The 12,516-nt window shown below is 39.5% G+C and overlaps 1 protein-coding gene across 1 annotated transcript in view; it reads right to left on the bottom strand.

Moving 5' to 3' along the window:
* IFTAP (intraflagellar transport associated protein) overlaps window positions 1-12,516 on the bottom strand; it is a 64,008-nt gene that overhangs the window by 24,842 nt on the left and 26,650 nt on the right. The window contains exons 3-4 of the mRNA XM_026012848.2: window positions 1,820-1,977; window positions 323-394 (exon numbers count right to left, since the gene is read on the bottom strand). Coding sequence (XP_025868633.1) covers window positions 323-394; window positions 1,820-1,977 — 230 coding nt within the window. The remainder of the gene's footprint in view (window positions 1-322; window positions 395-1,819; window positions 1,978-12,516) is intronic.

Here is a 12,516-nt window from a genome sequence, read left to right as displayed (position 1 = left end):
GTCATTTCTCTTAATGGTGTATGTTCAGGGTGACTAGAGTCATGTTTCTCTGTTGAAGCACCCATTCCATTTGCTAAGCTTTGAGGAATAAGGATCTGGAACCCAGCCAGCCAAGCATACTTTAAGATATTTAAACATCAACTAAAAAAAAAAAAAAAAAAAAAAAAATATATATATATATATATATATATATATATGGGGACAAAATCTACTGAATTCTCCAATTTTGTATGAGACACAGCAAATGAGTCCTTTGGGATTTTTGTGCTGTTTTTACTTTTTTGTATTTTTTGCCATAGAAGAAAATTGAATCATGCCTTACCTTCACCTTTCCCGCCCGTTTCAGATCACCTTGAAAGGAACTGCCAACTTTTTGGCCTTCATCTAACACTATCTGAAAAAAACAGTGAGGACATCTTGATGAGAAAATGAAACAACCAAAAATAAAGGAGCTGATCTTGTAGCCCTTCAGGCAATAAAACTCCCCTTCCGGTTTTTGTTAATTAGCTATGCATGATGGACCAGATCCACTAAGCCATAGTAGTGGTCAGGGAATAGTTTTCAGGAGGTCTGACTTTTACTTGTGCCTCTAGACTCATCCACAGTGTAACCTAGAGTAAATTACTTAACCTCAGTTTTCTCATGTGTAAAATAGGAACACTCCCCACCTCATTACCCCACCTCCCATCCCATCCCAATGAACCTTTCAAGGACAAACCAGAGAAGGGTAATACAACATTTTCAGGTTATTAGGAAACAATATCATTGAACAATTCTTTGCCTCTCCACATGTTGGTTAAAGACTCAATAGAAAATATAATTCCAATTGCCAGTGATTACCAGTAGAAAGTAAATCTTCTAGGGGGGAAAAGAAAAAAGTTCTGGTCCCATAATGATCTCATTGGAAGCAAGTTCTAGAATTAAAGAATCTGTAGGCCTCTGCTGTATATAAACACTCTTCTAACACAGAGACTTTTGTTCCCTCATTTGAAACCACAATCTCATATACAATTTTGTCCACGATAGCACAAAGAAAACATGATGAGCTAGAAAGCAGAAACACAAATGTAAAAAAGGAGAACAGCTTCTACTAGGAGTCCTTAAGAGTTAAAAACCATAGCTAAGGAGAATAAGAATATCGTCTATTAAGTCTTAAAGATTAGGAAGAAAGCATCCAATATTTATTGACTAAATCTTGGAAAAAATAAGAAAATAGATTTTACTTTAAGAGATGAATCTAGAACAGATAAAAGAAACTCCCATTTTACACAGAAAACTATAAAAAGGAACTCTTTTGTCCCAAATAGAGGACAAGCTAAAATATGTAAATAATTGCAAGAACTTTTAGATGGTAGTTCCTTAAGCAAACTTAAAAACTTGGGGACAACCAAGTTACCATCATAAACATTGGCTGCTGAAATCATAAAATGTAATGATGATTTTTAGGGCACCTGAGTGGCCTGAAAGTGCTCAACTGTTGGTTTCAGCTCAGGTCACGATCTCATGGGTTGTAGGACTGGGCTCCATGTTGTCACGATCCGTGCTCAGTGGGGAAGCTGCTTGAGATTCTCTCCCTGTGCCCCTCCCCCAACTCTCACATTCACACACACTCTCTCTCAATAAATAAGTGAATCTTTAAAAAATGAAAAAGAAATGTAATGATGATTTTTAATAAAGTATCCCAATGGCACTTCTTCTAGAATCAGGAGTCTAAGTTACTGATCCAATAACTGTCCAATGTTTCCTATGGTCTACAGTTTCTTTTTTTAATTCATAAAGAATGCTTTTTCCTGTTTCTCTAAGTGTCCTATGGTATTACCTGTTCCTCTTCTGAACATTGTGATGAAACCCGAAGAAATATGGCTTTATTTCTAGGATGATGAACATTTGGTTCATTTTCACAAGCCAATTTTACTGAAGGACATATATTTTCTGAAGACTCGGTTCCACATGCTCCTCTTTTGGTCACATTTTTCTCTGAAATGATAAGCTACATATTAGAAAATATATACCACACCCAGTCTAATTTATTTTGTGTTTCCTGAGAGTCTTTCTTCCAAACAACAACAAAATGCTTTTCAGAATCTACAAGCTGAATGCTTGAGATACTAAGCACTCTAAACTCTACAAAATTATTCCTAAAAATGCACAGAAAGATAACATTATTTCACTTACTTTTCAATAATACTTATTAAGTGCTTACTACATACACAGCACTGTTCTCACCCATTGTTAAAAGGCCAATAAAGTACAGTATTTATTTCAAAACTCAAACATTATCTATCTCATTTTTTTCTAAATTTGAGGGGAGATTTTCCTTATATGGAAGCAAAGTATGAGTAATTTTGGAAAATTTGTAAGAGAAAAAAATTAAAATTAGAAGATCACTCATAATCCTAAAAACAGAAAAGTTGTAACAATTTTTTCAATGACTTTCTCATATCTTATCTGTGCATTCATATACTACTAAAAAGCAATGTTTAACTACTCTTGACTATTTAAAACTATAAACAATTAATACCTTTGTACTAAATCTATACACATGCATTATTATTTTCCTGGGCTAAGGGAAGTCTAAGATTAATCTTAAATTAAGAGATTGAAAAAATTATGATAATATGATGCCATTAACAGAAATACGGGAGATAAATTCGGATGAGAGATAATGAATTAAGGTATGATCATTTTCATTTGGGTTGCTGGTAGAAATTGTGAGGGAAATGTCCCAGAAGGAGCTGCAAATGTAGGTAAAAACGTGGGAGAGAGATCACAGCTATAGGTAAATATCTGGTAAAAATTATATTGGGATAATGGTTTAAGCCATAAAATAGTTTTGTACATTAGAATTAAAAATTAGGGTTAACATTTATTGAGTGTCAGATACTCCTTTATGAGCATCTCATAAATCTCATTTAAGGCCCCCACAACCCTAAAGGTAGGTACCATTGGTATCCACATTTTACAGATGAGGAAACCAAGGTCTACAGAGAGAGAGAGTAATTTGTTCAAAGTTACACAGCTGGTAAATAGCACAGTAGGGATTTGAACCCAGGCCTTTGACTCAGAATCCACACTCCCAACCACAGTGCTATGTCACCTAGAGTAATACAGCAAATGAAGGCAAAGAGTCCTTGGAGAACAGAAGAATGAAGCAGAAAAAAAAAAAAAAATCCCAGGAAAGAGACAAAGAAGAAAAGTTTACAATAGCACAGGAAAAACCAAGGGTGCTCAGTACATTCCAAAACCAGAACTGGCTTGCTGCAAATGATGATAGGAAATACAGGAATCTAAACAGTAATTGATAGAAAAGTGATAAAGAAAATCAAAAGAGGCTAAGTGGCAGAAATCAAGCTATAAGCAGACTGGGGAACCCTGTCCATCCCCTGATGGTTCTCCACCATCAAAGGGCTCCAGAACCACAAGGACTATCTGATCTGTGAGCTTTGTAGGCAGGTTACGAGACAGCCTAACCAGCCTAGTGGCCATGCTTGTTTCTCTTGAGCTATTAATTTCCCGGCATCAGAATCAGTAAGACTCTTGCTCACAGCCTGGTGCAAGTCCAGAGTCCTTTGTCTGCTTCCTTCTACCCCGTCATTGGCAGAATTAAGACCTGTAGGGTTATCAATAGGACATTACCACAGGAACACTGCTGGAGCACAGAGGTACACTAACCTAGTCTATAACAGGGTATTAATACTCAAGAAGCTGAGGGCACCCGGGTGGCTAAGTCGGTTAAACATCTGCTTCAGCTCAGGTCATGATCCAGGAGTCTGGGGATCAAGCCCCACATGGGGGCTCCCTGCTCAGGGGGGGGAGTCTACTTCTCCCTCCCCCTCTGCAGCATCCCCTGCTTGTGCTGGTTTGCATGCTCTCATTCTCTCTCTCTGTCAAATAAATAAATAAAATCTTCAAAAAGAAAAAGAAAAAAAAACACAAGGCAGAGGGAAAATGTAAATACAGACTACATCAATCTCTCTTTAAAAGGGTTGTATTCATAAATAACACAAGCTCAGGCCTGCTGTCCCTACTGACCTCTGCACCAGCATCCATGACTCCTAGCTAGCTTCCACTGGGAGTATAGAAACTCTGATGTGAAGCACCAGCCTTGGCAGCTGGCAGGGAGGGGTAGGGAGGGACAGGAGGAGGTAGTTGGGAGTGTTGCCAAGAACACTGCCCGAGTAACCAACCAGCACTACAGATCAGATAAGTGAGATAGAGATGGTCCTAGGACTTATCCTAGACTTCTTCCCCTTTTACAGCTGCTGAGAGGTCCTAAACCAGTCCTAAGGCAAAGCTAAGCAATGGTAGCAGGGTGGAGCAAGATACGGTGGAAATGCTTGGAAACAGGAGAACTTATCTGGGGAATGAAATGGTTCCTCAAACTCCATCAGAGATACAAGCAAGACTTCCCGTGGCTACCTGCATTCCTCAGTGCACTGTTCTAATAGGAGGGGGTACAGTTTCCCTTCTCCCTGCTTATCCTTTAAGGCTACCACAACCTAAATCTAGTCTTGACTAAGAAAATACTACGTCCCAGCAACTACTGTAATAGTCTATTGACTTCACTACCTGAAAAGCACACTGAAGTCTGGGAAGAACAGATGCTCTGTAAGGACAAAGTTCTATTTATTCTCATACTCACTCAGTGTACGCCTCTGCCATTTTCAACAAAACACCCAGGTTATTTGACAGAGAACCAGATGAAACTCCTTTAAACCAAAAAGCAATAGGTGACAAAGTCCCAGCTTCTGATGCTGATGTTGAGCTACTGTTGGGGTCTCAGATCTAACGAAATATCTTGCTCGTCCTTTTAAAACTTCCTTCCGTAAACACAAAGCCTTCATTTAAAAAAAAAAAAATACCAGAAGACTCAGAAAAGAACTTGTTCTCTCTCTGATGGGCCTACAGTTTAAGCCTCTTTCCTGAACCTTGAAAGTAGTTTCCGGAGAATATATACTCTATCACTCCAAAGACCCAGAAGTGCTTCTCATAAAGGCTTTTATCATTTTTTGAAAAAACAGCAAATAATAAATCTCTTGGCAGAATAAGATGGGGAAAAAAAAGTTCTTTTTTCAATATGATAATGTCAAAATGGCAGATGCTGGCACAGCCCAGAATCCAAAGTGGCCTGAAGCCTGATCAGAGAGCCAGCTGCTGCCTCCCAGAGTTATCCTGGTGGCAATCCAAACGTGCCACCCAAGTGTCCGTCTCATCTCCTTCTGTTGCTGTGTTCCATCAGAGAGTCCTTTTCCCCCTTTCATCTTATCCCCAATGTTTCTTTCTTTGAAATAAGTGTCAGACATAATACACTTTAGAAATCTAGCAGCAATATTTCAGAGCACAAGTAGGTTATCGAGACCTGAAAGAGAGTTTCTTTGGGCATTTCTGAGTCAAACTTCAATACGGATGAAACAAAGGCTCTTTTTTTTTTTTTTTCTTAAAGGTTTCATTATTCTGAAGCAATGGAATTTCAATTTTCTTTTGATACCAAACAGACAAGCTTCCAACAGATGTCCCTTACAAGGCCACCAACTATATCTACTGTGTCTAATTTCAGGCCAAGGAAAAAGATTGCACTCCTTGAAGAGGTGGAAACCACAGATGCCTTGATAAATTAAACACTAATCACATATTGATTGCATGTCTTCCAGATGAAAGTGATCGCTTTTAGAGAATCTAATTTTGAAAAAAAAGAAAAAAAAAAAAAAAACCTTAAAAAAATTTCAAATGTATTCATAGAAGAGCCAGACTAGACTAAACCCCATATGCTGAGAAGCATCACCACACTTGCAGGAGAGTTTTCACAGATCAACACGACCAACATCAGAATTCATGACCAAATCCTGACGGCAACCTCGAGTGTCAGTACTTCTGCGCCATGGTCAACGGCAATATAAATCAAGAGCATGTTCTCAGTCACGAAGAGATATTGACTATGTTGCTAGAAGGAAAGAAAAATTCATGAGGGGAAATTCTGTGCAACAGTGGGTAGTTGCAAAAAGCCCTCTGCAAAGAGAATAGGGGATAAGCAATCATGCTTATAACAAGGTTGGGTATTTTGAAAGTCAGGGGGTGATTTTCACATTATATTCCTAGCCTAGAGCAATGTTTCTCTGGACAATAATATTTGCTCTTGATTTGTCCAGCCAAACTACTTCACTCCGCTGCTTCTTGATCACATGCTCCTTGGTATCTGGCCTCCCCTGGAGCGATAGTCGTTAGGATTAAATAAGCAATTTAAAAACCAATCAATCATAAATCAGAATAAATCCAAAGAAGCTAAATTTGGCAGACAAATGTTTTGTCTAAATTCCCTTTGCAGTGCTCTGAATTCCAACTGTTTTATGTTCTTCATTTGAAAGGGCATAGGGAGGAGAGGATTACCTCAGCCTGGCCAGTCAGGAATAATTGTGCTTTCCCCGAGGCTGGATGATAATTGACTCATTATTCACAGTCATAGCTCTCAAGCTGCCAAGACACAAATGCACAACCCTGGCCTGGAAAAACGTGTGTCAAAGCCCAAGATGAGGGACACAACAGCAGTAAGTTGAAATTTTTGAAACATCCAGTTTGAGGTACTTACAGGGAGAAAAATGTGAAGAGAGTGCAAAGGAGCTGAAAGTTGATTTACAGGAAGAAAATCTGAGTGGCAGTTGAGTTATGCAATCCATTCCATCTGAAAAGTTACATTCTGGGCATCAACTATATGCAAGCTGACAAAGTCGGCCAAGACCCAGTCTCTGCCCTTACTGAGTTTGCAAACGAAGAAGTTATGCCAGGTATGCCGACCACCGAAAGAGAACACAAGTATGGCAGGCAACGTGAGGGAGTACAAAGTAAGAGAATGCTAGAAATCGCAATACATTTGAGAGAATCACATAGGTGTGGAGCATCCGAGCCGGGCTTTGAAAGACAGCGACGATTTCAACAGGCGAGCCCTGCTGAGGTTATCCCACAGAGGAAAAATTGCATGAGCAAAGCCCCCATGGTGGGAGAGCACGGGGCCTATGGAAGAGTCCCAAAGTATTCCAGGAAGATGGGAGCACACACCCAGGGACTCCTGGAAGGGCTGATATTTGGAGGGCCTGACAAAAACTCAGTAGTTTACCTAGGCCCTTGGGAGTCACAATCAGAGCTGTGCTCTAATACATGAAATGGGTAGAATGGGGCGGACTAGATCAGACACTGGAGCTAGCAGTACAGGTAGTAATCTGGGTAAGAACAAAAGGGAACCTCAGCAAAGGATTTAAGAAAGGAAAAAAGAGCTCACAAAGGGAGTTCTTTTTTTTTTTTTTTTTTGTCTCTAAAACAGAAAGGAAGATATTATCTCCAAGTGGTTATATTTCTTCCCTCTAGATAACTCAGAATATTCACCTTATCTTCCCACTGTGATCTGTACCGTTCTTTTAATTTGGCACACCTTAAGTGACCTTTTTTTTTTTTTAACAATCTCTGTGATGATGGAAGTAGATAACACAGCACGCTGGCAACCTGTGAAATGGATTACATGTTGGTGCAAAGAGGCAACACATATCACCCGTAAGATAAGCTCACCTTCCCAATGGATTTAGTCAAGGCTACGGAAGGGAGGTGGCCCACAGTAGCAGCAGAAACAGCGCATTTGAGGACAACTTCCCTTAGCTCCCAGAGTCCTTAACCGGGTGACTGCTGCTGTTGACAGTCTACACAAGGTAGGATCTTGTTGCATCCAGGAAGTTCCTTTCTCTTCGTATCGCAATCCTTACCTACCTAAAGCTTTCTAGTCTATGTACACAGTTTATTTTCTTAGTAAGAAATATTTCAAACAGGCTCTCCTCGTTCTTGAGACAAATTCAGAGTCACAAGTCCATATGCTCATCCAGTGAAGAACGTACGGTAAAAAAATCTAAATATCGGTGATTAGTAGCTCTACCTCTCAGTTACTGAGGCACCATTTACAAAATTCACTTATTTTACATGTACAATTCAATGATTTTTAGTAAACACAGAGCTGTGTGACCATCGCCACAACTAAGTCTTTAGGTCATTTCCATCGCTCCTAAAAGATCTCTGGTGCTCGTCTGCAGCACTATTCCTATGTCCAACTGCAGGTAACCACTCATCTACTTTTTATAGCTACAGATTTGCTTTCTCTAGACATTCCATATGAATGTGATCTCACAATATGTGGTCTTTGTGCCTGATTTCTTCACTCCGCATAACATCTTTGAGGCTCATCTGTGTTGTAGCATGTGGCAGTACTTCGCTCCTTTTTATCCACTGTCTGGATACAGCTCGTTTTGTTTTTTCCATTCACCAGTGAATGGACATGTGGATAGCTTCCACATTTTGTACCCCCTTGATTCTGATGTTGAGTTTGATCCAAGGACCACCACTGCTAACACAACTCAGTGCCACAACAGGATGAAACCAAAACAAAAGACGAGGATGGAGTGCCAGCTTCCCTCCACACCCAGACAATGGGAAGAATGCACATACTCGCTGAAGCTAAAATTCTCTGATCGTCTTCTCTCCTTACATGGTCACAGCCTTAGCAGGAGGCCACTCTATTATGTGGTCCTGTTTTCTTCAACTTTGTCTGAAATTACCTGAAACTACCTTTCTTATTGTTCATTGTCTAGCTCTTCCCACTCAAGTGTAAGCCTAAGAAAAGAGGGACCTCTCTGTCAGGAAATTACTTACTCCCAGTTCCTGAAAGAGAAAATATCCCTTCTCCACTCCAAAGGGCATATTAACATTTAAGACTGAAGGTACAGTGATGCTCGACCCTTCTACCAGTGAGTTCACCATTGCCGAGCTGGAAGACTCAAGGAGGAGTTAAGAAAGTCATAAGACATGGCCTCTGCCTGTGAGAAACAGAATTTATTCGCTTAAAACTCTTACTCAAAGGCACAACATTTTGCGTATCTTTCAGCCAGCATTTCCACATCTAAGAATTTATGCAAAAGAAATAATTATGTGGGTAAAGATTTCACTACAAAGCTAAAAATGTCTAATCTATTCCCTTGAAAATTTTTTACTTAATCAAGGCCTTAGATTTTGCATCTCTTTGAATTTCACGTGTAAAAATTTACCCAAAGGTCATAAATAAGAAGAGTACAAAGATGTAGCTATTGGAAAAATAAATATATAAATAAGGCCAAAGGCATTGCTAGGACCTACAAGGCTACCCATAGGCATGACTTGTCTGCCCCACACCTGCACACTCTCTGACCTCAGCTCCACCCTCACCCTTGCCCGTGCCACTCTGGCCACAATGACCTCCTCCCTGCTCCTCGATCAGGCTGGGCGCTGCTGTCACCAGGCCTCCACATGGGTTGTTCCCTTGGCCTCAAATGCTTTTCCTTCCAGAAACCACAGGCTTTACTCCACCAGCTCCTACAAATCTTCATTCAATGAGGCCTAATAGGATTACTCTACATAATAATGCAACCATATACCCCCCGCCGGCACTCATGATCCCCCAAATCCTGCTCTGTATACTTTTTTTCTTCTTTCCCAGAGCAGTTACTATCTTCTAACACAAACATTTTTATTTCTTATGTTTACTGTTTGTGGCTTTCTCTCCCTTCTAGGATGCAAAGTGCCTGAAGGTAATGACTTCTGTCTCTTTTGGCCACTTACGTGAGCAGTACTTGGCACACAAGAGGTGTTCAATAGACATTTACTGAATGAATGAGGATGTGCAATATAGCATCACTTGTAATAGCCAAAAATTGGAAATAACTGAATGTCTAACAAAAAAGAGAATGATTAAATAAATTATGGCATATCCACATAATTGAATACTATGCAGTCTTTAATAATTCTGTTAAATAATCATATTTATTAATTGGGAAGTTCATCATATATTATGTGAAAAAGCAAGTTACAAAAAGTATGTATAGTATGATATCACTTTTATAAAATGTTTATAATAAATTTGCAGAATATTTAATGGATGAAAATATCCAGTTGACCCTGTACTATAATTTAGGTACTATTAATATAAATAAATAAATATAAATATATATGTGTGGTTTTTGCATATATAACTATTTAAACCTCATAATACATCTGTGAGTTAGAGGTTACTATATCCATTTTACGGATGATAACACTGAAACTCAGAGATTTTTTTTTTTTTTTAAGATTTCATTTACTTATTCATGAGAGACACAGAGAGAGAGAGGCAAAGACCCAGGCAGAGGGAGAAGCAGACTCTGTGCAGGGAGCCCAATGTGGGATTTGATCCCAGGTCTCCAGGATCACACCCTGGGCTGAAGGCAGGAGCTAAACCCCTGAGCCACCCAAGGATCCCCTGAAACTCAGAGATTTTAAAAACTTTCCTAAGACCACCTCATTAGGAAGCAGCAGAGCTCAGATTCAAATCCTCATTGTCTCTAAGTCCCATGTTCTTAACTAATATTTGTATCTATACACAAACTAATAAAACAGAACAATTCAGCAAGGAGGTGTACACCCATGGTTTATCTTTAACACACAGGATTACAGTTTTATTAATTAGTTAATTGGATATAGGCCTTACCTGTATGAAACAGACACCTCATATAACCATGGCTTAAATGGGATGGAAGTTTATTTCTCTTTCATGTGCTAATACAGATGCAGATAAGCCATGATAATACGGTTATTCTGTTTCACAGAATCATGCCAGAACCCAGACTCCCTCCTTTCTGCTCTCTTATCCCTAGGGCACCACCCCTTCTCTAACATGGTCCAGGATGGTACATGACCACACCCTTGCTCCAGACAAGATAATTTGAGAGAGAGAGAGAGAGAGAGAGAGAGAGAGAGAGAGGAAAGCATGTACCTCTGTCCCCTTCTGTTATTAGGAAGGCATGGTTTAAGATACTGTATCAGGGAGGCACCAAAATAAAGCAGCTCAAAGAAGAATTTCATTTCTCTCTCAAGTAACAGTTTAGGGCAAGTGGGCAAGCTCTGTTCCATGAGATGGTCCAGGGATCCAGGCTGGCAGGCTGCTCTGCCATCTTTGGCACATGGCTTCCATCTCTGTATCTACTAAGGATTGCTTCCACAACTGCCTATTTCCAGCCAGGGGAAAAGGATTAAAAGAGTCTAGGGCATGTTTCTTAAAGATAGCACCCGGAAGTTACATGTATCCATTCCCTCACTTCTTATTGGCATAAACTTAGGCAAACAGCTCTACCCAGCTGCAAGGAGGCTGGGAAATGTCATCTTTATTCTGAGGGACCAAGGAGCAGCTAAAAATGTTACTGCTGTAGAAGGAGTAAATTTTCTTGTTTTCCTGTCTGTGTGTGAGCGTGTGTTCTTGCCTCTGTTATTTTGTAACTTTTCCACCACAAACAAAAAAAAATAAACTTATCTGTAGAGGTGAAAAGCATTTGATCTAACCAAGTGTCTTCTAATCTCCAATCTAGGGAGATAAGCTATACGTATCTCCTTTCTTCTTAAAAAGTCTTTCCTAGAGATACTAAGAAAAAAAAAACACATCTACATACACATTTCACTTACATTTTTTTATATTATAGACCCAAGATTCTTTTAATATTCAACTTTGATGTCCCTCTTTTACATCAAGGTTACCTAGCCATAAAATTTTACACTTGAATAAGTCTTTAAAAGTACCCTCATGTATGAAATACACAGCAAAAAAAGGTACCAAACACACTAAAATTATTAGAGGCACATTTCCTAGAAGTATAGGCAACAAGAGGCCTCTGTGTCCATGTTGTCTCCCAAGGCTCTTGCCCATGCACTTGCTAATGGTGAAATGCTCATAAAGAACACACCTCTTCTGGTAATGACACAAGTAGCCAGATTTCCCTGTGATAGAGTAACTCTAGCCTGTACACACATGCTCTATCATCCTTTGACTTGGGACAGAATGTATGCTGAACCAAAGGGTCACCCTAAGATTCTGTAAGCGAGTATACCCTAGCATCTGTATCAGCAAGACTACAGTAAAATTATTCCTGTAACCCATCATTCTTTTTTACTGTCAAAGTTCCTTTTAAATAATATAAAATGGTGACATTAAACAAACAAACAAGACTATGGCTAAAGTAAAACAATGGCTCTTGCCCTATGGATGGGGGGTGTAAACAATTTCATGAAAGCTGTGGACCTTATTCTTAGGAAAAATGCAACATATACAAAAGCATTTTGTGGAATACATACATCTGCCCGTATCTCTCCTTGATCTCATTGAGGGCGTATTTCCAAAAGTTGGTCCAGGAGTCAAGGCTCTTGGTCTGTACACTAGCATTGCTAAGCCACAATCTGGGGACTGATTCCCCAAGAATCCACATTTTAATAAGCATCTCCCAGGTGATACTTAAGGTAAGATGCCCAAGTAAAGATTCCTTGGAGTAGAACGTAATAATAGAGAATTAAAAACAGAGGGAGGTCCAGGCTCCTTGTTATGGAATGGAGTACGTCACAGGGATGAAAGGTAACAGCACAAGACTATAGTCAATGGAATTTTAATAGGGTTGTATGGTGACAGATGGTAGCTACACACATGGTGAGCAC

This window comes from Vulpes vulpes, chromosome 5 (assembly GCF_048418805.1).
Source record: "Vulpes vulpes isolate BD-2025 chromosome 5, VulVul3, whole genome shotgun sequence".
Classification (NCBI taxonomy): domain Eukaryota; kingdom Metazoa; phylum Chordata; class Mammalia; order Carnivora; family Canidae; genus Vulpes; species Vulpes vulpes.
The sequence above is the reverse complement of the archived record's forward strand: the minus strand, read 5'-3'. Positions and strand labels throughout refer to the sequence as shown.